The sequence below is a fragment of the Phasianus colchicus genome, chromosome 14 (assembly GCF_987193195.1).
Source record: "Phasianus colchicus chromosome 14, bPhaCol1.hap1.1, whole genome shotgun sequence".
Taxonomy (NCBI): Eukaryota; Metazoa; Chordata; class Aves; order Galliformes; family Phasianidae; genus Phasianus; species Phasianus colchicus.
The window spans coordinates 3,753,677-3,776,559 of record NC_143449.1 but is presented as its reverse complement, the minus strand read 5'-3'; the positions used below and the strand labels follow the sequence as shown (position 1 = coordinate 3,776,559).

At 48.2% G+C, this 22,883-nt stretch overlaps 3 protein-coding genes across 12 annotated transcripts; 2 read left to right on the top strand and 1 right to left on the bottom strand.

Annotated features, from left to right (window-relative positions):
• The first annotated feature begins 596 nt into the window (after positions 1-596).
• On the top strand, positions 597-4,098 carry LOC116234879 (uncharacterized). The gene is made up of 4 exons (XM_031602718.2): positions 597-677; positions 1,040-1,153; positions 1,450-2,739; positions 3,038-4,098. Exons 1-4 carry the CDS (start codon positions 597-599, stop codon positions 3,422-3,424), a joined length of 1,872 nt encoding a protein of 623 aa, XP_031458578.2. The 3' UTR covers positions 3,425-4,098.
• A 135-nt stretch (positions 4,099-4,233) lies between these two features.
• On the bottom strand, positions 4,234-10,003 carry LOC116234877 (testis-specific serine/threonine-protein kinase 6-like). The gene has a single exon (XM_031602716.2). The coding sequence runs from the start codon at positions 6,098-6,100 to the stop codon at positions 5,168-5,170; it is 933 nt and encodes a 310-aa protein (XP_031458576.2). The 5' UTR covers positions 6,101-10,003; the 3' UTR covers positions 4,234-5,167.
• Positions 10,004-10,016: 13 nt separating this feature from the next.
• On the top strand, positions 10,017-22,021 carry LOC116234876 (A-kinase anchor protein 17B). Of its 10 annotated transcripts, none has more exons than XM_090150351.1 (5): positions 10,108-10,233; positions 11,274-11,359; positions 13,897-15,850; positions 17,619-19,131; positions 19,699-22,021. In XM_090150351.1, the coding sequence occupies exons 3-5, from the start codon at positions 15,494-15,496 to the stop codon at positions 19,833-19,835; spliced, it is 2,007 nt and encodes a 668-aa protein (XP_090006477.1). In that variant the 5' UTR covers positions 10,108-10,233; positions 11,274-11,359; positions 13,897-15,493; the 3' UTR covers positions 19,836-22,021. The 10 variants fall into 10 exon arrangements, with proteins under 10 accessions (XP_090006481.1, XP_090006477.1, XP_031458573.2 ...); XM_031602713.2 differs by lacking the exon at positions 10,108-10,233 and adding an exon at positions 10,518-10,702; XM_090150350.1 differs by lacking the exon at positions 10,108-10,233 and adding an exon at positions 10,518-10,702 and having other exon boundaries at positions 11,270-11,359.
• Positions 22,022-22,883: the final 862 nt, after the last annotated feature.

Sequence of the window (22,883 nt, the reverse complement as noted above, 5' to 3'; positions counted from 1 at the left end):
GTCCACATGATGTTCTGATGTGGAATACTGACAACAAAAAAATCACGAAACCACAACAGAAGGTGAATGCTAGTCCAAACAGGGGGGCAGATCTCAGGACAGTGGGAACCGGCAGCTCCAAAAGCAGGACTGGAGTGCCACTGCTGGACGAGGGCAGCACCCTGGTGATACAGGACATGCTTTAGGTGGAAAGACTCCACCAGCACGGGTAGCCTTGAAAGAGCTGTGCCCAGTCTCGGGTGCCCAGCACATGAGAGTGTTGGACTTATGGGAGAATCCACAGAGGACCACCGGGCTGAGTAAGGGGAGGCATGGCAGAAGAACACAGGGGCCCCTGCTGACCCTGTGCTTCCTGTGGGCATGCGAGCTGCTATCCCTTGGGCAGCTGCTAGCACATGGGCCTCTGTGGGCCCACAGCCATAGCCTGGGCTTTGTAATGGGTGGACGGCACCACACCATTGTGACATGGAATGGTAACTACAGCAACAACATCCCTGGCAGGGTCAGAGCCCTAGGGGTGCTCACTCCTAGGAGAGCAGCTCTGTCAGGAGGCAGCAACTCTCCTGGGTGCCTTTCTCTGATCTCCGGACGAGGACATGGAGATGCCAAAGGAAGAGGAGCCTAAGGCTCACTCTCAGCCCAACAAAGGGCTGCCAAGTGTACAGGAGCAAGATGAGGTGAGGCTCAGAGATTGAAGGAGAGACCAGCAGCACGACAGGATAGTGTGGAGAGCAGCAGGAGGAGGGACATGGTGTTGGGGAGAGCTGGCCAGCTGGCCCTGAGCACCTTACAGCCTGAGCACTGTGCTTCCGGACACCTGGGAGCATCTCCACACAGAGATAATGATGCCTGGGAAAGCCAAGGCCCACGTGGCCCTGGAAGCTTGGAAATGAAGGGCAGAGAGCAGCTTAGCCACGCTCAGCTTTGCCATCCATGGCCAGGAGCTGCCTGGCCACACATAGGGCCCAGGTCCGGTGACACAGTGGGTGCTGTTGGGTCAGTATAGGCGCCTCAATCCCTCTCCTTCTCTTCCCTGCAGGTGATCCACAGGCCACCTCACACAATGACAGCGGGCAGCCAGAGCCCAGAATCCACCCTCCAAGAGGACAGGCTGCCGCCGCTGCCATCTCCACATGGCAGCCACCAGGGACAGGTAGGGAGCCCCAAGGACACCAGGTGGAGTAGCTCTGGCAGCCCTGCCAGCTGCTGACAAGCAGGCAGCTGACAAACAGGCAGGACATGCTAGAGGAGACAGCCGGGCCGTCTCCATGTCAGTCTAAGCCAAGGAGAGAGAGGAGCTGCTCTCTTCCCAGCCAGCTCTGTGGAGCAGGGTGGCAGAGGCCCATGCAGCTGCGCTACAAGGACAGGTTGCAGGAGCATTTGCAGCAGGGCCATGGAGGACAACACAGGAAGATGTCCTAACTTCTTTCTTCTTGCCTTCTCTTGCAGACAAACAAGCTGGAAGACAATGAGACACTGCCTGGCAATGGGGTCCTGCAGGAAGATACGGCCAGCGTGCCCACCTTGCCACCTCCGCCAGAGCAGGCAGTGGCTCAGGCAGCTGCACCAGAGCACGTGCCCACAGCTGAGATACCAACATCTGCCAGCGGCACCTGCGAGCTGCCTGATCTGCCAGCAGCAGCAGCCTCTGTCTCTAGTGGCAGAAGAAGGGAAAAGGTCTTTGTGCCTGAAGCCCCGGGCCATCAGGAGCTTTGCACAACTGCTCTGGACAGCCTTGGCAAACAGGATGAAGCAGCAGGATCGGGCAAACAGAAAAGTGCTCCACCAAGCCCAGCCATCAGTGACGCAGCAGTGGAGAACACTGTGCAATCCCCCCTGCCACAAGTCCAGACAGAAACTGTGGCTGTATGCATCGGACAGCAGGACCTGACACAAGCTCAGCAAGCAGCAGGAGCAGCAAAAGCAGACGAGGCCCAGGAAGCCACAAACAGAGTCACTCCTCAATCAGGGCCTGATCCCCAAGTGCATACAGCAGCAATGGCTGCCCACAAAGAAGCTGTGCCCACTTCCTCAGGCAGGGGCTACAAAACGCCAGAGCACCAGGAAGGGACTTGGGCTGAGCGGCACTCAGCAGTCCTGAAGCCGTGCATCCGGTGCCAAGTGATAGGTGCTAGGCTGTGGGTGCACCATGAGACTCGAAGGCCATGTCGAAAGATCGTGTCAGAGCAGACAGAGCTGCTGACAGAGATGGGTAAAAGTTGTGCGGCCTGTACTGGGCAAAGCCTAGCCAGCTTCTGGGAATTAACTAGGCAGATAAAGAAGCCAAAGAAGCAGAAAGCAGAGCAGAAAGTCCCATGTGAGCCACAGGACATGGCAGAGAAGGATGAGCTGGGAGAAGGTGATGATGAAGAGCCAGTGATCATAAACCACTGGGTCAACCCTAGGATCAAAGCCTTCTGCCGGGACCTGCAGGATTCTCCTCAGCAAACGCCCAGCTCTTCCAGCATCACGGACACAGATGTTTCGGGAGAGTCAGATGGCCAGGCACAGAGCACAGCTCTTCCTGCTGCATCAAGTCACACAGATGCCAAGGCTGGAGGTGATGCGCATGATGGCCATGGGATGCCAGCATCCATGTCAACAGTGGAAGAAGAGAATGCTCCAACTTCATCCCTCCAGAGCAAACAGAGAACAGCTGCGAGGGATGAGAGCCAGGGGCCTTGTCTGCATGACCCAACAGCCTGTGCCATTTCTCTGGAGGACACAGCCCAGGCCATGGTGAGTCCAGCAGTCAGGAAGTGCTGGAGGAGACAGGTGGGCTGACCCCGTCAGACTGAGCTGCACTGAGTGTGGTCAGCTGTCGGGGCATGGTGGGGGCTGCTGTAGAGAGCCCCCAGGCCCAGCAGGTGCCACATGAGGAGCTGCTCTCTTCCCAGCCAGCTCTGTGGAGCAGGGTGGCAGCAGCCCATGCAGCTGCGCCACAAGGACAGGTTGCAGGAGCATTTGCAGCAGGACCATGGAGGACAACACAGGAAAATGTCCTAACTAACTTCTTTCTTCTTGTCTTCTCTTGCAGACGAACAAGCTAGAAGACAATGAGACACTGTCCGGCAATGGGGTCCTGCAGGAAGACACGGCCAGCGTGCCCACCTTGCCACCTCCACCAGAGCAGGCAGTGGCCCAGGCAGCTGCACCAGAGCACGTGCCCACAGCTGAGACACCAACATCTGCCAGTGGCACCTGCGAGCTGCCTGATCTGCCAGCAGCAGCCTCTGCCTCTAGCAGTGTCAGAGGAAGGGAAAAGGTCTTTGTGCCTGAAGCCCCTGGCCAACAAGAATCTCTCCCGTCTGCTGGCAGGAGTCACAGTGAGCACCGGCCACGGCGCAATCTGCTCAGGAGGGCACTTGAGCATCTGTTCAGGGTTTGCTGCTGCTGCTGCAGCATCACAAGACAGGAAGAGTAGCAGTGTCAGGCCACCAGTACCAGGTGACTTCTCAGAGCTGGTCGCTGGCCCTCAAGGAACTGTGCAGCACCCTGAGGAATCATCACAAGACATAGCAGGACAGCACACAGTATCACAGTGATGTGCCAGAAGAGACAGTAGTCACTTCACTGGGCAAAAGTCCCATTCAGAAAGGGAAATATGCCATATCTGGCACAGTGGGCCACCCAAAAATGGACTACTCACAGTGTGGGACAGAGAAATCTGCTTAGACATATGGAATGCGGTTAAACACAGGACCATACTTGTCTACCATGTTTCTGGTTACCAATCTCTACATGTGTGCTGGACAAAAGACAATGTGGGCAGCTGCTAAAGCTGATATCGCCTAGGCATGCCGAGACTGCGACACTGGCTCCAAGATGAGACCAAGACCATTGCCTGATACAAGAGCCCATCTTGCTAGAGGACACAATCCACTCCATCAATAGCAGGTCGATTTCATTGGGCCCCTCCCTCCATCTGCGGGGGTGAGATATGCCCTCATCTGCATCAGGTCCCTTCCAACCCAAGCCATTCTGTAATCCTATGTGATCCTACAACTGTGTTTTTAAACTTCTCTGGTTTTCAGACCTTCAATCAGATTGTAGTTCTGGCTTGATAATAAATTCACCAACATTTAATAGCCCAGAGAGACGTTTGAATTCTCTTGCCAACTCCTTATCTCACAAATTCATAAGAACTGGGCATAAGAATTCATAAGAACATAAAAAGCAGAAGGCTCTTTCCCAGCTCTGAATAAAAGATCCAAATTGCCTAATTACATTTAACACAGATAAGAGGGCACTCACACCCCATGACATGGTTGCCCCCATCAGCTGTGCTAGCTCCACCCCTGGAGATTTCCAACTGTCCTCCAGGCAAAATCCCAAGCAAGTCCCAAGTGCCACGGTCTGCTCCCAAAGCTGGTTCTGCCTGGAGAAGGAACGTTGGGCTACCAAGCTATTTTTACTCTTGCAGACACACAGACTTTGCAGTGAGTTAGAATTTGCAAGGGTAAGCATAGACCCATGAAAACATGGGACAGCAAGCAATGCATACATCTGGCAATTACATTTTGGCTACTGCTGACTTCTGTTCTTCACAACAGGAGCAGCTGAAAAGACAGTCATATGGGTGACCGTGATTGCTAGGCTGATTGCTTCTGTGGCCAATATGTTTCTTTCTCATCTGCTATCTCTTGGCAGAGATTTCAAATGCTGTCATTATTCCATGTCTGCAAGATGTGGTTGAAGTTAAGGCATGGATCTGAAAGCCGCCCCAAAACTTCTGGGTCAGTAATGCTGTTGGATTGCTTGTAACATTCTGCTGTGAGGGTTTTTGTTTGTTTGTTTGTTTGTTTTTGAGTGTTCCTGTGTGATCTAAAGCTCAATACAGGTTGGTGGCTACCAAAGCTTGATCACTGGGAGAGCTTGGACCTGGCCCCCCTATTTGCTCAGACAGCCACTTCTAGTGCAAGCAGCTCTGTGGTGTGCTCTGACCCCTCACTCAACACAGTTACCAGAGCCTGAAGCCTAACCAATGGCAAGTTTATGCATCTTCTTTGTGAAGGGGTTTGACCAAGTTCTTAACCAAGTCTTGCCAGGACTTGAAATTTAATCCCACCCACACCCTGCTACTCAAACTGCTCAAGAGGTTTTTTTCAACAGCATTTATTGCACCAAAAGGTGGCTGTCCTGACACATTCTCTGGGGAGGATTCCCCTTAGATATCCCCCTTCAGCCAGCTGTTGCTGGCCACCTGCTCCACGCTGGGCCGGGAGGATGGTAAGAACTGCAGCAGCTGGACAATGAGGGCCTGGCAGGGCTCTGGCAGCACAGACACCCCCCTCAGGTGCAGGACCCCATCCTTCTGATGCTGGATCATGTTGCAGAGACAGCCATGGAAGGGCAAGTAGCCAGTCACCATAGCAAAAAGAACCACCCCCAGGCTCCAGACGTCCAACTTCTTGGCATCATGAGGGTAATGCAGCCACATCTCTGGGGCCATGTAGGCTTCTGTTCCGCAGAAGGTGGTGCTCAGTTCTGGGTAGCTGCTCATTTCCTTGCTGAAGCTAAAGTCAGCAATCTTGGCCTGGAGGCCATCAGCACTGAGCAGTATGTTCTCACACTTGAGGTCACGATGCACAATGTTGCGGTCATGGAGGTAGTGCACAGCTCCCACAACCTGCACAAAGATGTCCCGGGCATCGGGGACACAGGGCAGCTTGCCCAGCTGCTGCAGCCGCTGCTGCAGGTCAGTGGCTGCCGACTCCATCACAATGTAGACCATACTGTTGGTCAGCTCAAAGATCTCAAAGATGAGCACGATGTTGGGATGATCGAGCTCACGCAGGATGGAGAGCTCCCGGAGCAGAAACTTCTGCACAAATTCTGGGGAGGCCCTTTGCTTGTCCACCATCTTGATAGCTAGGCGGACCGTGTATTTGGTGGAGGTGGCTGCCCTCACTGTGGAGAACCTACCCTCTCCTAAGATCTCACCCAGCGTGAAGCCCAGCTTGTGGAGTATCTTCTTGTCTGCATCAGTGTTTGGCATTTTAGCTGGTCTGGATGGGATGAAAGTGTGTCTGCAGTTGACCTTCACAAACCTGCAGTGGTTCCACAGGTGCCCTGTGGGGCTAAGGGTCCAACCAGGCATTGTGATGAAGGATGGCAGTGCCTCACTGTGACTGTGATGTCAACATGATCTGACGGGTCTGCACTGTTCTTGGGTGTCCCAGCTTGTCATGCATACATACTGGGAGAAATTCCAGCATTGAATTTTTTTTTTTTTTTAACCTGTTTCTGCTCTTGAGTTTTCAGAACAGGGATTCTCTGATGATAACAGTCTAAATGTGAGTGTTCTGGAGCAAACAATCACTTTGGGGACCCGTGGCTATTTTCTGCAGGATACTGATTGTATTAAAATCAGAACTACACAAAATGGCACCAAAGAATGATTTGTACCATCTCTAATTACCACCTTGGCTGGACGTCAGTATTTAGTTTTTGATTATGACAGTGCAGGAAGTGGTTTTTCAAGGTGGGCTTTCCAACTTGGTGTGGTGTGGATGGGGAGCCTGGTCTTTCAGAAGAAACAGCTTTTTGAACTTCATTGAGTTACACTCCCCTGATTTTAACAAAAAATGATAAAAATGATAACAGCGAGGCATTCTCTTGTTGTAAGCTGGGGTTCACCAGAAGTGGCTCCTTCCTCTGCTGGCATCTTTCCTAATACTCAAGAACGGCCATGCCTGCTTTGTGCTGCTTGAGGAGCTTCGCCTCCCAGTGAAGCACGCATTTCCTTTCTAACTAAAAAGGAGCTTAGGGCCACAAAATAGCCATGCAAAGCCAAAAGCCATTTTTATTTTTGAATACATATTTCATTAAACAAATTGGTTCTGAAAAGGATTAAGCCTTGACCAAAGGCCGATGAAAATCATAAAATCACAGAGTGGTTTGGCTTTGAAGGGACCTTCAAGATCACCTAGCTCCAACTGTCCTGCTATAGGCAGGGACTCCTCCCACTAAAGCAGTCTGCTCACAACCCTCCAGCCTGGCCTTGAATGCTTCTGGGGAGGGGGCATCCACGATGACTCTGGGCAACCTGTTCCAGTGCTTCATCAGCCTCACAGTAAAGAATTTCTTCCTAATATCTAGTCTAAATATACCAGTTTAAAACCATTTCATCTTGTCCTGCCACTGTATACCTGTATAAAAGTCCCTTGCCAGCTTTCCTGCAGGTCCCCTTCAAGTATGGACAGGCTTCTGTAAGGTCCCCCTGAAACCTTCCTTCAGTTGAGGAGCACCAGGTCTATCAGCCTGTCCTCATAAAAAAGGTGCTCCTGAGAGCCTTCTCGTGAGTCCAGCTCATAAAGTGTTTTGAAAGTCCCCTGAAAGAAGGAAATTAATTGAATCATGCATCCATAGCTATGCAAGTGCAATGGGCGGACTTTGCTGTGCCCTGGCTCCTATGGGCAAGTAATCACTGCACTGAGTCTCATCTGCTGTCCAGGCTGGGTTCAGAAGCAGAGTTTTCTCTCTGCAGATGCCATTTGTACAGGCAAGCTGCAAGGGCCTGAACGCTGATGGCGTTCCTGTGCAGAGCCTGCCCTGAGGGCCACCAAAGAGCACCCTCGGTCCCTCCTTATTGCCCATCTGATCGCAGGGAAGGAGGATGTGGGAAGGACACCCTGCGTGCACGCTGAGGCGTTCCGAGTGCTGGCAAAAGGCGGGCGCTCCTCGGGGACCAGACAGCTATTTATTTTTATCATGCACATCACACTGCCCCAGGAACTGCGCTGCAATAAACCAACGTCAGCTTTCTGAGCTATCGCTTGGTTCGGAGCTGCCTCGCTCTCAGCTGCCGGCAGCCCGAGGCAAGTGCCGCTGTGAAGCGAGCAGTCGGGCCGCAACGAACATCTCCGCGCTCCACACACCGCGCCTCGTGGCGATACCGGAGATATCTACCCGCCCCGCCTACTTCCGGTTTTCCTCGGTTCTGTTTCCGGCTCCTTTTCCGGTTTTCTTTCAGGTCTACTTCCGGTTGCGTGCCGGAAGCGCTGCCTGGCCGTGTTGGGTTTGTTTGGGGGGGGTCCGTCTTCAAAGCGATGCACAGACTGTGCGGTTAGGCGCACCTCCAGCAGGATCGCTGATGGCACTGAGTGGTGCACGTGGGACAACAAAGGAAGGGATGCCATCCAGATGGACCTGACAGGCTTGGAAAGTGGATCCATGAAAACCTAACCATGTTCAACAAGGCTCAGTGCCAGGTGTTGAACTTGCAGGGGGGCTGTCCCCATGTACACAGATGGGGTGAAGAACTGGAGAGCAGCCCTGCAGAGAAGGACCTGGGGGTCCTGGTGGGTGTAAAGCCAGACATGAGCCAGCAGTGCGTGCTCAGAGCCCAGAAGGCCAACAGTGACCTGGGCTGCACCAGCAGAGGGCTGGCAGTGGGCAGGGAGGGGATTGTCTGCATCTGCTCTGCCCTCGTGAGGCCCCATCTGCAGTATTGCAACCAGGCCTGGGGCCCCCAGCACAAGGAGGATGTGGGGCTGTTGGAGCGGGTACAAGAGGAAGCCACGAAGATGTTCAGAGAGCTGGAGCACCTCTCCTGTAAAGAAGGGCTGAGGGAGCTGGGCTTGTTCAGCCTGGAGAAAAGAAGGCTCCAGGGGGACCTCACTGCGGCCTCCCAGAACTTGAGGGGAGTTTTTAAGCAGAATGGGACTGTTTACATGGTCTGATAGTGATAGGATAAGGGAAAATGGTTTTAAACTAAAAGGGGAAATACAGGTCAGATGTGAGGAGGAAATTCTTTATTCAGATGGCAGTGAGGCCCTGGCAGAGGGTGTGTGCACCCATCCCTGGAGGTGCCCAAGGTTGGGCTGGGTGGGCCCTGGGCAGGCTGAGCTGGTGGGGGTGACCTCTTCATGGCAGGAAACTGAGAATGAGTGATCTTTAACACCCCTTCCAGCCCAAGCTGTTCTGTGATTCTACGATCCCTCAGGTGACCTGTGCAGCCACAGCTTTCAGGGCCCAATACAGCCCCATGTTTTGCGAGTCACTCCCCAGCATCACACAGGAAATCATAGTCATAGAATCATAGAATCTCCAGGGTTGGAAAAGACCCACAGGATCACCCAGTCCAACCATCCACCCATCACCAATAGTTCCCACTGAACCACGTCCCTCAACACAAAATTCAAATGTTCCAAACACCTCCAGGTCGGTGACTCCACCACCTTCCTGTGCAGCCCATTCCAGTGCCTGACCACTCTTTCAGAGAAGAAATATTTCCTAACATCCCGCCTGAATCTCCCCTGGCGCAGCTTGAAGCCATTCCCTCTAGTCCTATCACCAGTTACATGAGAGAAGAGGCCGACCCCCATCTCACTACAACCTCCCTTCAGGTAGTTATAGAGAGCAATAAGGTCTCCCTGAGCCTCCTCTTCTCCTGAACCATCCCAGCTCCTTCAGCTGTTCCTCTGTGCTCCAGTCCCCTCACCTGCTTTGTTGCCCTTCTTTAAACCCGCTTCAGGGCCTGTGTCTTTCTTGCAGTGAGGGGCCCAAAACTGGACACAGCACTTGAGGTGCGGCCTCACTAGAGCTGAGTACAGGGGGACAATCACTGCCTTGTTCCTGCTGGTAACACTGTTCCTGATGCAGGCCAGGATGCCATTGGCCTTCTTGCCCACCCGGGCACACTGCTGGCTCATGTTCAGTCTAGCATCAGTCAACACCCCCAGGTCCATTTCCTCTACACAGTCTTTCAGCCACTCTGCCCAAGCCTGTAGCGTTGCCTGGGGTTGTTGCGGCCAAAGTGCAGGACCCAGCATTTGGCCTTGTTGAAACTCATCCCATTGGCTTCAGCCCAGCTATCCAGCCTGTCCAGATTCCTCTGTAGGGCCTCGCTACCCCCAGGGAGATTGGCACTTTCAGCCAAAGTGGTGTCATCCGCAAACTTACTGAGGGTGCACTCAGTGCCCTCATCCAGGTCATCAATAAAGACATTGAAGAGGACAGGCCCCCAAAATCCCGAACGATCACCCAGCACCGCCGCCCCAGTCCCCCGCTGTAAGACCGCGCGCGGCGCCCACCGGCGGGGAGAGCGGCGGGGTCCGCTCCGCGCCTCCTGTCTGCTCAGGGCGGCGGCCACGGGGCGAACGGATGGCCGGGACCGGCTCCGGTCCCCCCTCCCAGCCGCGTGGCTGCCCGGTGTGCGCCGCGCTCCGCCCCGGGGGTGGTGGCGGCAAGGGCGCCGGGAAGCCCGCGGAGCCGGCGGCGGCCGGAGCGGTAAGGGGAGCCCGGCCGGCACGGCCCGCCCGGCGCGGGGCGCTGCTGGAGCGCACCGGGGCGGGGCGCGGCCGGGAGGAGCCGCGCTCGGCGGCTCCGCTCCCTCGGGGGCACCGGCGGCGCCGGGGAGTCCCGGGGGGCGACCGCGGCGCGGTTCGCGCGGAGGGGCTCGGCGGCCGCGGGGCTGCGCCTCCCCTCCGGGCCCGATCTCGGCCGGGGGCGGCGCGGTGCGGGGGGCCGGGCGGGGCGCAGCGGGTCGTCGCGCCGCCTCCCGGGCTCGGCGGGGCCGCGGGGCCGGGCGCGTTCCCCGAGCTCGCCGTCGGGGCGCCCCGCCGGCCGGGCTGAGCGTGCCGCGGTGCGACGGGGGGGTGGAGGGGCCGCTCCGCGCTAAGGGGCGACGCCGCCGGGCTGCGGCACGGGCCGGGCTCGCCCCGCTCCGGCCCCGCGGAACGGCGGAGCGGACGGAGAGGTGGGTGCGGAGCGGGCGGCCTCGGCGCTGGGGCGGGCGGTGCCTGCCGGCCCGCTGGGACGTGAAGCGCGTCCTGCCGGGCGGGGCTGCGGCCTTACCGCCGGCGCGTTCGTCGCGGGGGCGGTTCGGGTTCGTCTGGTCCCGGCCTTCCAGCTCCCGGCATCGAGCGCGCCGGGCGCGCTCGCTTTGAAGCGCTCGTTCTGCAGTGAGTGCGTGCGGCACCGCGGCGGCAAGCGGTGCTTCTGCTCAGCCCTGCGCCTCGCTTGGTTTTGTGCGGGGCCAGCTGGGTAAACCGGCTGTGCCTATTGAAAAGCCGTCTGTGTTTCAGTCTCGTGTTGAAACTTCACCAAGGGACTGGTAAATGCGTTTCCGTGCTGCTGCTACAGATCAGCACATCCTCTTGCCACGTTGCTGGTAGGATTTGTTTTTATCTGCCTTTGCAGAATTGAGGTATTTCCCCTGCCTCACGCTCTCCTTCAGCTGGACTGCTCACGAAGTGGTGCTGTAACAAGAGCAGGAGCTGTCTGAAAAGCGACCTGCCAAACACCCTTTTCTCTTTCCCCCAAGCTAGATCCCTTGCCCAGCTGATGGCGTGGTCTCAAAAACAGTTGCGATGGCCCACGGCCCGGAGCAAGCAGCCGGCTGGGAGACGGGCTGGTAAGAGCTGCTGAGGATAGCAGTCCTCTGAGCACATCTCAGGGCTGTCTTCGACTGAAATCGTTCTTACAGTTTGCACTTCACTCATACAGACCGAGAGTGTTTCAAATTAAATATTGCCAGGCTGTTAATGTTTCCCTAAAGGCTGATTTTGTTTGGAGGATGAACTTACGTGACACATTTTAGGGTGTTCAAAGGTAGTTAAGTTAATGTGAAAACAATCTAGATACCTAATCAGTTTCTGAGTTGCTGATGTATCCTTGTGGTTTTATTTAAGGGTGTGAAAGGGTTGTTGTTATATATTAGCAATAGCTGGGTTTCCATTGCAGTATTGTGGGGGGTGAATTTCAGTGGTGATAGCAGGTAGGTGGAAAGGACTGACATTGTTCTCTGTGTTTGGCACTGACCAAATCAATATTGTGTGCAGTTTGGGGAGTGATACAATTTAAGTTGGAGACTGGTAGAACAGTACAGTGAGTTGCTCAGAGGCTGGAAAAACTGCTCCACGGTGAGAGGCTGTGAGATCTTAGAGAGCTCTAAGTATTTTTTATAGAAGGTTATCTACAGACACCTGAATTATACTGTGTAAGGGGAAAAGAAAACAAGAAATGAAACAAACCTAGCTGCTGATACCTTGGAGAGGGAGAGAGGCTTACAAAAAATCAGCTGCAAATGGCTTCCATCTCTGTGGTGGGTGGGTAAGAAATGGAACAAATGGCCTGTGGAAAGTGGCAGATTTTCATAGCCTGGTGTTTTCAAATCAAGACTAGGCCTCTTCCTGGAAGAGTGCTTTTAGTCCACAATGATGGCCAGGTTTTGTGCTTGTCGCTGTGTACAACTGAAGTGGAATGCAGTGAACTGGTGGTCTATTACAATCCCAATTAGTTGGAATTTGTACTACAGTATTGTATTATTTTAAGGTCCTGAGGGACAGGAGTGTATTGGGTTTCACAGGAATTTGTCAGCAGAGTTGGCCACAGATCCTTGGAGTCCCAGGTCATTATCTTTGTTGCTTTTAATACATTTAAGTAATGTTTGGGTTTTTTTTCGAAGTATTACATTATCAGAACATATGATCACAGAAGAAAGGCATGCAGGTAGCAAGGGGCATTTGAGTCTGCAGTTATTGTAATAAACAGCAGTGCAAGGGCAAAGGTGTTCCTGATGTTATGAGCACAGCAGAGTTGTTAAAAGGAAATACTGATTTGGTAATGACATTGAATGTCAGATTCCCTGTGAACCTGGAAGAATTAAAGCCTAAAGATAACAGCATGTTAGTGTGTTAGGGCTGATTCCAAAAGGCCACACTGCAGAGCAGCAAAACCTCGGTAGCTATTACATGTAATTGTGCTTCATACACAATTACACAATGGGAAACACATTTCTCGTGCTTAACACATTTTTGGTTTGCTAACTTTTGTTCCTTAAGGCTGGGACTGCGAGATCTTTGCAAACCAGCTGAAAACTCTTCATAAACTTCGGGGGCACTTAAGCGTGTGAAGGAAAAAACTTAAAATTGGTCTATTTGCAGTGGATATATGAACTTAACACATCTGAACTGAAGTCCTTTAAAACTGGAATCTCAATTCTCTGAAAAATAGTTGTGGGCAGGCTATAAATTGTAAATACTGTCAATGTGGGTGGCACTGAAACTGGGAGATTAGCTCAGGAGCTGGAGAGATGCTCTGAAAGATGCTTAGTGTCTCAGTGTTTAGCACAAAGCAACAGCTGCCATAGCCTGGGTGCTTGGGTCAAGGCTAGTAAAGGCTACCAACCTTTCTCTTCTTAGTACCTTTTTGCTTAAGTGTTTTGAGGGATAAATCTAGTTAAGTGCTATGCTTAGGGTGACATTATAGGAGAGTTTGCAGTCTGCAGGCTTCGTTTCATCAGCCCAGTAACTTATGTCCATCATGACTAATCACAGTTCGGCCTGTTTTGGTATTTTTTCCAGCAGAAAATTGAATCTTTAACCCTAAACTTTGTCCCTATGCTGGAAATAATACCTCACATCACTTCCTTTGCTAGAATAGATACACCTTGATGCAGCTTGCTTGAATGTTTTCTTTTAATGTGCTCACATTTGGGCATTTGAAGCTGATAAAATGCAGTGCACATCAGTAGGATTCATACTTTCTTACTGGGTAAACAAGCATTTGATCCCAGAGATGTTGTTCAGAAGTGTAAGTGAAGTGATTTTGTCAGAACTGCATGAACTGTACAGCTGGAGCTTCTCACTGAACATACTGAACTTTGACTCTCCAAAACAGCTTGCAAGAACAGGTTTGGCCAAAGCTTGTCAGCTTGTGAAACCTGGTGTCTCAGCAGGGGACATTTAGGATTAGATGTTTGAGCTTGGCCGACATCTTATGGTGTTAACTTCAGAAGGCATTCTAGTATTTCCAGAGTAGAGAAAGTAATTCTCAAGTGCAGCAGTATTTAGTAGTTACCTAGGATGTCTCCTTTGTGTAGTCGGTTGTCAGTGTTTGTAACGATGGCAAACTGGACTAGTAAGTCTGCTTCTGTTTCTTCTGTGACAGGTGACTTCTGATACAACCAGACACTTAAGGGAAGGATTCATAAAGAGAAGCCTGGAAAGACTAAAGCTGCAAGAACAGGAGTTGAAAAAAAGGAAAGAAAATTTTTAAAAAGGGGGAGGGAAAAAAAAGAAGAGGTTTGAAAGGTGAGGCTGGACTTTAGAGAATGTCCATCAGCTGTTCCTTCAGATTGTTACACTATTTCATACCAAGTGGCATCCAAGAAGGGAGTGTCAACTGTAAGAACCCAGGCTTTGAGGAAACAGGAATCCAAGAACTTGAACCAATGCCTCATAGTTTTTAATTTGTGTTACTGTGGGAAAGAAAAGCAACCTAACTCGGTGTGTAAGGCATCAGATGGCATCTGTGTTATGAGAAAGTGGTTGGACTAGAGACATTCTGAGGTCCTTTCAGACTTGACCATTCTATGCTTCTGTGGACCTGGAGTGAAATCTGAGAGCTGCTGCCCTCAGATTGCACTGAGGCTTAAGGCTCTGCATGAGGTTGTTTTCTTGTGTTGTTTATAAACTTATTTCTATTATTCTATGCTGCAGCATCACAAATCAATGTCTTTATGCTTTGAAGTAAAGTTAATGTGACAGACATTTCTAGGTGCCTCCCAAGTGACTGTAAGGTCCAAAGCTAGGAATGAGCACTGTTTTTCTGCCTTTCCTTCCACCCTTTTTTACACATTGGTTTTTTTTTTTTTCATTGTTGTTATCTTTAGAGCAGTGGTTTTGAATTTTGTATATGAGTAACAGTAGTATATAAAAGCTTAGATGCTGTGGGTAGTCTGCTTGTATTGCATCCTACACTGTCACTGGTAATTAACCATGTTACCCACCTTCATGTCTAAAGAAAAGCAAAGAAAAGAAAACCAACAAAACAAAAACAAAAGAACACCCTGAATTTTAGAATGTTATGGCAGTAGCACAAATAGAACTTGGTCAGGTCGGATGGGGCTCTGAGCACCTGATGAAGCTGTAGGTGTCCCCGTTCATTGCAGAGGGGTTGGACCAGACAGCCTTTGAAGGTCCCTTCTAACTCAAACGATTCTGTGATTCCAACATGGTATATAAAATGTTGGATCTCTGAAAACATTGCTGTGTTTCTATTTTTAATTGAATATATTCTTACTCAAATGCTTTAAAGTTAGGAATTTTAAATACTTGTGTGAACACTTTGTTCCTTGAGTTTTCTGGAGTTTTCCATATTATATCATGTTGGCTGTTTAGTAGATCTATTTTCTACAGGACAAGGTTTCAAAAAAGCAGTGGCAGCTTCAACTTGAATTTTTATAACAATGGAAGTGGTCTTGTAATTCTTAATGTCACCCTCATGCTAATCTATAGGGGAGCTTTGTTAAGGTAAGAATTAGATCCATATACTTAGTCTCTGATTGTGTCCTTGGAGACAAAAGATAATGTGGGTCTGTCTTCTTGGCAGTGTGTATAAAGAAAACCCTAGAATACAAACCATTAGAAGAGGTAAATGCAGAACTACTATGTTCTAAATGTGTGCATCAGTTAGATGGATGTCATCAACATGTGTTGTTTCTTTAAACATGTTATTGTAACAACCATCATTTCTTATTAGTCTAATGTGGGTTCTTGGTGACAGGTTGCTTATTATTAGCAGTTCAAAGTCTGACATCCAGTTTCCTAGGACTCCAAGTGTAAAACAAGTGTCATCTAAATTGTCCCATATTGATAATTACCTAGAAAAAAACGTGATGATGAACAAAAGGTTCAAGAGAGAAAAAAGAAAGCTAAGCTCAAGAAGAGAGGAGAGGCAGATAGATGGAGATGAAAAGCATCCCCAAAAGCAGCACAAAGTACCAGCTGAAGAACAGCAGTGGCCAGAGAATGTGCCTGAATGGGAAGAAAGGAAATCCCTGCTAGCTCAGAGAAGAGCGGAGTCTGTCAGACTGCTTACAGTGCTGTTAAACCATGTGAAAGTAAGAATACTTTAAAACGTATTTTACAATTTGAAGGATGTTTGTTAGAGCTTGAATAATTTGGTGGACATTTGGTGTCTTATTGCTGTTTGAAAGAATGTCTTAGGAGTGACTGAACACTGAGAAGGCCTGAGATCTAAATCTTGTGACTGTTTGTCCTTAGAGCAAAGGTAGTGTGATTCTACTCAGAAACTTTGATACTTGTTTGAAGCCTTGTCATTATTATGTCAAGATAGGGCTGGAGGGACTGCATCAACTCTTATTAGACTTGATCCAACATTGCAAACAGGAAAATTAGGGGTGGGAATGTAAAGGTTGATGTTTGGTCTCAGGTCTGCAAGTGAAAGAACTAAGTTCGTATGAATTATGCTGATTTCATTTCTAATAGCTTCTGTGTTGTGGCCAACACTAAGCTGTAAGTTTTATTACTGACTTAGATAGTATCCTGAGAAAGTCAGCAGAGGAGCGGTACAAATTGGAGTGTTTTGCACAGAAATTCATGTTTGGAGGCTTATTTTAGTGCTTTGGGGTGAAAAAGTTTGAAATCTTAGGGGTGCTAACGTGACACTGTCTTCATCATTTGCTACATAAAAATTAGCTCGCAGCTTTTAACTAGTCTGTTTTTCACCAGTCCTTAATATTTAAGATTTCTAAAGGTCCACCATTCACTAAGAGTTAAAGTTAGAGGCTACCTTTGCCATTCTGTGTGAATTTTAGGGCTCCACAGCACCTGATTTTGGCATTAATGGCATAGGTTGCTCAGAAAGTAATGTCTCCCATTTATTTCCACGAAAGCTACGACAGACAGAAGGAGCACAATGACACTCTTTTATGGAGCAAATTTTCACTGCATATCACTAATTTTCAACATGAACTGATTCATGCAGATGAGCTGATCAAGACGTTCTTTATTTCGTGGTGTGACAGCTGTGCATGGCCATCCAGAATGTGGTTTGTCTTTCATTTCGCTGTCACCACTGCTGAAATGCACCACCCAGCCCTCACTGCACTGACATCCACTGTTTGGTCTCCATCAATGTTCACCAAGCCTTGATGAATGTCAGTGGATCCCATTTTTTTCTGCGTGGAGGAATTCAATTCCACCCCTTTGCTTTATCCACACTCCCATGTCAGGAACTATTCTGTCTATGCTGCCATCTGTCACACGGCCACACAGTGTAGCAGGACATTTGGTGAGAAGGTTCAGCCTCTATTGCCATACTACCACAATCCTCCTCTGATGTTGTGGGCCAACAGGATAACATAGGAGGCATTACTTTTGGAGCAGCCCTCATGTGAATTTGATGAGTTAAATAAACGTTTATTTTCTTGGTTTCAACACATGGAAAGCATTAGATTGGTTGTATTTGGACCCATCAAAACTATGTACGGTAAAATAATTAGTCTAAATAAAATATTCTTATCTACAAAAATCTAGTAATTTTTCTATTGTAAACAACACTGGTTGAGGTGCAGAAATCGAACAATAAATGCTTTCTGAAGCAGTTGTAGTGAGGCAGATGAATTATTTGAAAGGACAGCTGTCTTAGTTACTTGAGAATGCCCTGTTCTGAGACACAGAAGTATCTTTAGTTGTGGCCTAGGAATAGTGAGATTGTGTGATCGAGCTCTGAATTAAGCTAAATTTATCTCCTTTATAATTCTTCTGAATGTAGAACTGCATATTTATGAGTTTGCAACTTGCAGTCTTTATAATTCTCTATGCTCAATAAACGTACATAATCATTTTCCCAATTTTCATTTGAAGGATTTTGTGCAGTTGGCAAGTCAGAAAGTGGATCCTTCACTGGGCGTAAGGAAGGATGATTCCTTTTCTGAAGCAGCATTAAAAGCCATACATCAGAAACAGATTAACTCCTGTTATCTTATGCACAAAGACTTGGAACACAAGGAAGAGCTTAAGTGTCAGTTAACCCAAAAAAATAGCAGCTTACGTTGTGAGGACGGAGATTTGACTGCCTTCTGTGCATCTACTTCTCATATAGTCAAAACAATTTTAAATGACCCCGCTCCAGCTCTGAGTTCTGACAGATTGACTGGCAGAGATGCATACAACTCCTCCTTTGGCTGTGGATCTTTACTGATTACAGTGACTCAAGACTGCAAGGTCATTGAATCTCTAGATGGAAGGGACTGCCAAACACTGAACGTGGTTCACGCACAGACAGGGTCTGAAGATGGTTACAGAAAGCAAAAGGTTTATGAGACCGATGAATTCATTCATTATTTATTAAACTACTATCAGACACCAAGCTATGAACGTGTTTCCCTAGGGACAAAAAACTCTGCAAACAAGTCCTGGTGGAAGAGAGTGGTGTGCGATGACGAAAGTGGTTTTCACATCAGCTTGTGTAACAAGCAAGGTCAGCATTTCAGAGAAGTGAGTCTTGTACAGAATCTCAACAGCAGAAATTGCATTGGTGATGATAACTGTAGACTAGTGATCACTGCTGGGGAATTTGAATCAACAGACACAGTGTTGAAAAATAAGACCTGCGCAGATAGGCTCGCAAAGAAGTTGCAAATACAGAGGGATGACACACTCACTGTTGATTTCTTATCACATGCTGAACCAAATCATTCTTTGGATTGCACTGCTGCTGCTCGTGATGAGGAATTTGAACGAGAAGATGGTAGAAATGAAGTTACCAAACCATACAAAACTTGTAGATCTTACAAATTACAGGACGTGTTGGAAGAGATCAGTGATTCTGAGTACTTCAGTGAGGCATGCAGCGGTGCAATGAAGAGTACAGAAAGGAGCGAACAGATTTACAGCAATTGCAATAAAGGGTGCTTGCCTGCAATAGAGAAAGAGAGAAAATTACTGGTTTATTTCAAGAATGTAACTCTGGAAGGTCAAACAAAGGAAAGCAGCAAATGTAACTTCTGTTCTAATTCTGCCGGTGAGGGCTTGGCTAGGCAGTGTGATCATAACCTTGAAAAGTCATGCAAGAGGTCTAGCAGTAAATTAAGACATAAAGGACAGAAAAGTGAGAGACATTTCAGGGAAGAGGAGGGAAACACTTACAAAATGAAGAAAAAGAGGAAAAAGCTTTCTTCTGATTTTTTATCTGATGAATGTGACTTTTCAGAGACCGAGAGTTGCTTACAGCTGGAGTCACTCAGAAAGATACAAAGAAAATGTAATAAAGCGTTCCACAACAAAGTGAAATTCAAGACACTTCACGCAGGCACAGCAGCACCAGGCATCACTGCTTCTGATTGCTTTCCACTTCAGGAGACTCTCCGGTGCACAGGTGAGAGAGAGGTAAATCAGAGCTGAGGTGAATGCAATTGATAGTCATAGTTCTCATAATCTCTGAGATTAATTGCCACAGTTCTTACAGTGATGGACGGTAAGTGTTTGTAAAAGCTTAACAGAGTGTGGAAATGGTACAAAAAGACTGTGATTGCACTGCTGCTAAAGGTTTTGTCAGTTCAGCTCAGAAACACTTCCAGCAGCTGCAGTTGGAGAGTAGTACTTGTCTCTTAACTGGGTAAAATATTGGTAGATAGGTGGTTATTCTGTTACTAACAACATGCATGCTAATGACTCCACGTGCTCTAGAACAACTACAGAGTTGTAAGGAAGCTCAATATGTAGTACATCTGTGTGGGAGGTCTCAAGTCAGTGGATTTCAGTTTAGGTGATCATCTGATTTCCATACGCAGTTGCTGCATCTCTGAATATTGTTATTCACAGCCTTTTCTCAATGTACGATGTTTACACGTGGCAGCTACCTAACAGCCACCTCCCCATGTCTTCCCCTCCCTCCCCCTTCACAAACTAATTTCAAGTAACTTTCTCGTATACTTATCTACAGGAGATGAGAGGAAATTAATATTGAGAAGAGAGATGGATGCAGATGAAAGAGGATGCCCTCTCTTTCCTCTCGAGATAATTCAGACAAACCCCTGCTCAGACACTTTCTGTGGAGCAGAGCCCAGAAGAGGATGCTGAACAGCTACTATATAATAGCTCTTAAGCTCCTATGTAAAAGTGGAAGAAGAAAGCCCTTTAGCCGTTAAAAGGTATTGGAAATACTTGGGCTTTTTTTCCTTAGACAATTCCTTCAGTTAGAATTGTCTAACTGGTGTAGCAAGCCACAAAAACAGAATCTTTATTTACCTTTTGGATGCAAGGACCAAAATTTTCTCCAGGGCCAGACAAGCTTTTGTGGACCAGTTGCTAAGAATTTGAAGATTTATGGATTCAGATCTCAGAGATAAACTCTGATTGACATTTACACAACTCCCTATGTTTACAGATATGGTATTTAGTAATATCAAGTCCCTAGAAAAAAAACAAAAACAACAACAAGCACATAGATATATAGATCATAGAGCAAGGATATGAAGTGCCTTCTCAATCAGATTGTTAAAATGATGGAATTGGAAGCTGTGGGGGACATTTATATGTAATGGTGGAGAATAATAGATTTCTAAATAAGAAAAAAATATATAGTGTTCACAGTGGAAAAATACTTGTTTACTATTCACAATTCCGAAAGCGTTTCTGAAAACCTGCTGGTCTTTGGAAGGAAGGATTTCACAATAACTGCTAGATGTAGCGCTTCTGAGAATCTGATTTTCTAAGCACAGCTCTGAATGTTGGACAGTAAAAGAGCAATGTCTGTCAGCATATTGACAGCTCATACTTATGCAGGTTGAAAATACCATAGAATCATAAAGTCACACCGTGGCTTGGGTTGGAAGAGACCTTAAAGCCCCCCAGCCCCATCCATGCCATGGGCTGGCTGCCCACCCAGCCCAGCCTTGGGCACCTCCAGGGATGGGTGCACACACCCTCTGCCAGGGCCTCATTGCCATCTGAATAAAGAATTTCCTCCTCACATCTGACCTGTATTTCCCCTTTTAGTTTAAAACCATTTTCCCTTATCCTATCACTATCAGACCATGTAAAAAGCTGGTCCCTCTCCTGCTTATAAACTCCCCTCAAGTTCTGAGAGGCTGCAGTGAGGTCCCCCTGGAGCCTTCTTTTCTCCAGGCTGAACAAGCCCAGCTCCCTCAGCCCTTCTTTACAGGAGAGGTGCTCCAGCTCTCTGAACATCTTCGTGGCTTCCTCTTGTACCCGCTCCAACAGCCCCACATCCTCCTTGTGCAGGGGCCCCAGGCCTGGTTGCAATACTGCAGATGGGGCCTCACGAGGGCAGAGCAGATGCAGACAATCCCCTCCCTGCCCACTGCCAGCCCTCTGCTGGTGCAGCCCAGGTCACTGTTGGCCTTCTGGGCTGTGAGCACGCACTGCTGGCTCATGTCTGGCTTTACACCCACCAGGACCCCCAGGTCCTTCTCTGCAGGGCTGTTCTGAAGGAGTTCTTCTCCCACTCTGCGTACATACGTGGGATTGCCCCACTGCAAGTTCAACACCTTGCACTTGGCCTTGTTGAACATGGTTAGGTTTTCATGGATCCACTTTTCAAGCCTGTCCAGGTCCGTCTGGACTGCATCCCTTCCCTCTAGTATGTCACCCTGCACTGCTCAGCTTGGTGTCATCACTGAACTCGCTGAGGGTGCACTGATCTCTCTGTCTGTATCACTGATAAAAATGTTGAAGAGGATGGGTTCCAAGATGGACTCCTGTGGAGCACCACTTGTCACTGGCCTGCACCTGGACATGGGAGCCATTAACCACAACCCTCTGGCTGTGACCATCCAACAAATTCCTTATTCTGAATAATCCACCCTTCAAATCTGTTTCTCTCCAATTTATAGGCAAGGATGTGATAAGTTCACAAGATTTCAAGAAGCTGTCCTTTTGAAGGCACGTGCAGTGAGATATCTATTTAGTACAATTAAGCTTACATAAAATTTCTAGAAGAATTGTCAAATGTTGTTGAATTTCTGCTGCATGGAAGTAAAAAACTCAGTCTGGGAGCTTGAGTTATATCTGCATTTACTCAGATGGCTGTATTTAGGAGGCAGTCAGAGTTGCTCTGGGCCAAAGTCCCCTAGCGAGACAGAGAGGACCAGTTCTACGTACAATACACTAATTATTTCAATTTTCATTTTAGTATGCTTAATTTATTACGTGTCGGTATGTAAATGTGATGATGTTGCCTTCCTTATATAACATATTACCCACATTTGTAACTTCTGCTCTAATAAATAATGATTTTTTTAAAATCGTAGTTGTTTGTGGTAGATTGGTTTTCTCCCAGTGTTCAGTATTGGTGATTCATACAAACTTCTGAGCCACGCTCTGCCAAGTTCTACCTGTTGCCTCTGTTCACACGTTGATGCTGAGTGCCTTTTGAGGATCACGAATGACTACTCAAAATAGTGTTACCCAATTATTTTATCTAAAAAGCAACCACCCCCCGCCCTCCCCAAACGCTGTATTTTCTTGACAGAAATTGTCAACTCTTGAAAATTCTTGACAGAATGTTCTCCACAATTTTGTATTGTGGAGAACATTCATGCCTCTTTTAAGTTTCCTTTTTAGTATTTTATAGTTACAGAAAAGATCAGCTAATGTATTTGTTAACCATGTGAAATGTTTCAGTTGCACCAACAGGACCGAGGCTGTGTTTCTTTCTCAATGCACGAGTTGATATAAAAGAAAAGATGACAGAATTTCCCCATGTCAGTCAGTTCTGCACTCTAAGTGCCCTTTTCCCATATGTCACACCTTTCAATTAGAGGTGAGAAGCTATTTGTTTTTGTTAATGTAAGGCAGGAACTATGGATTTCCTTCAGTGTAAATGTCTAGGGTCTTATCAATGTGTTTTCCCACTAGTCGGTATAAACAAATAAATACACCAGTTCTGTAATTGCTTCTGGTGTTCACCTGTATTGATTGGAATTGATAAAGCAAATCTTTGTCTCCAAGTCCTCATTCAGCATGAAACATTGTTAGTGAATAAAATATGCTTACTTAAAACAGACACCATTGTATCTTCTGTAGCAAAATATAATTTGTGTTTCTTTTTTCTTTATGAGTTGGGTTTACTTAGAACCTGTTCCTAGGATATTTAGTATTAATCCC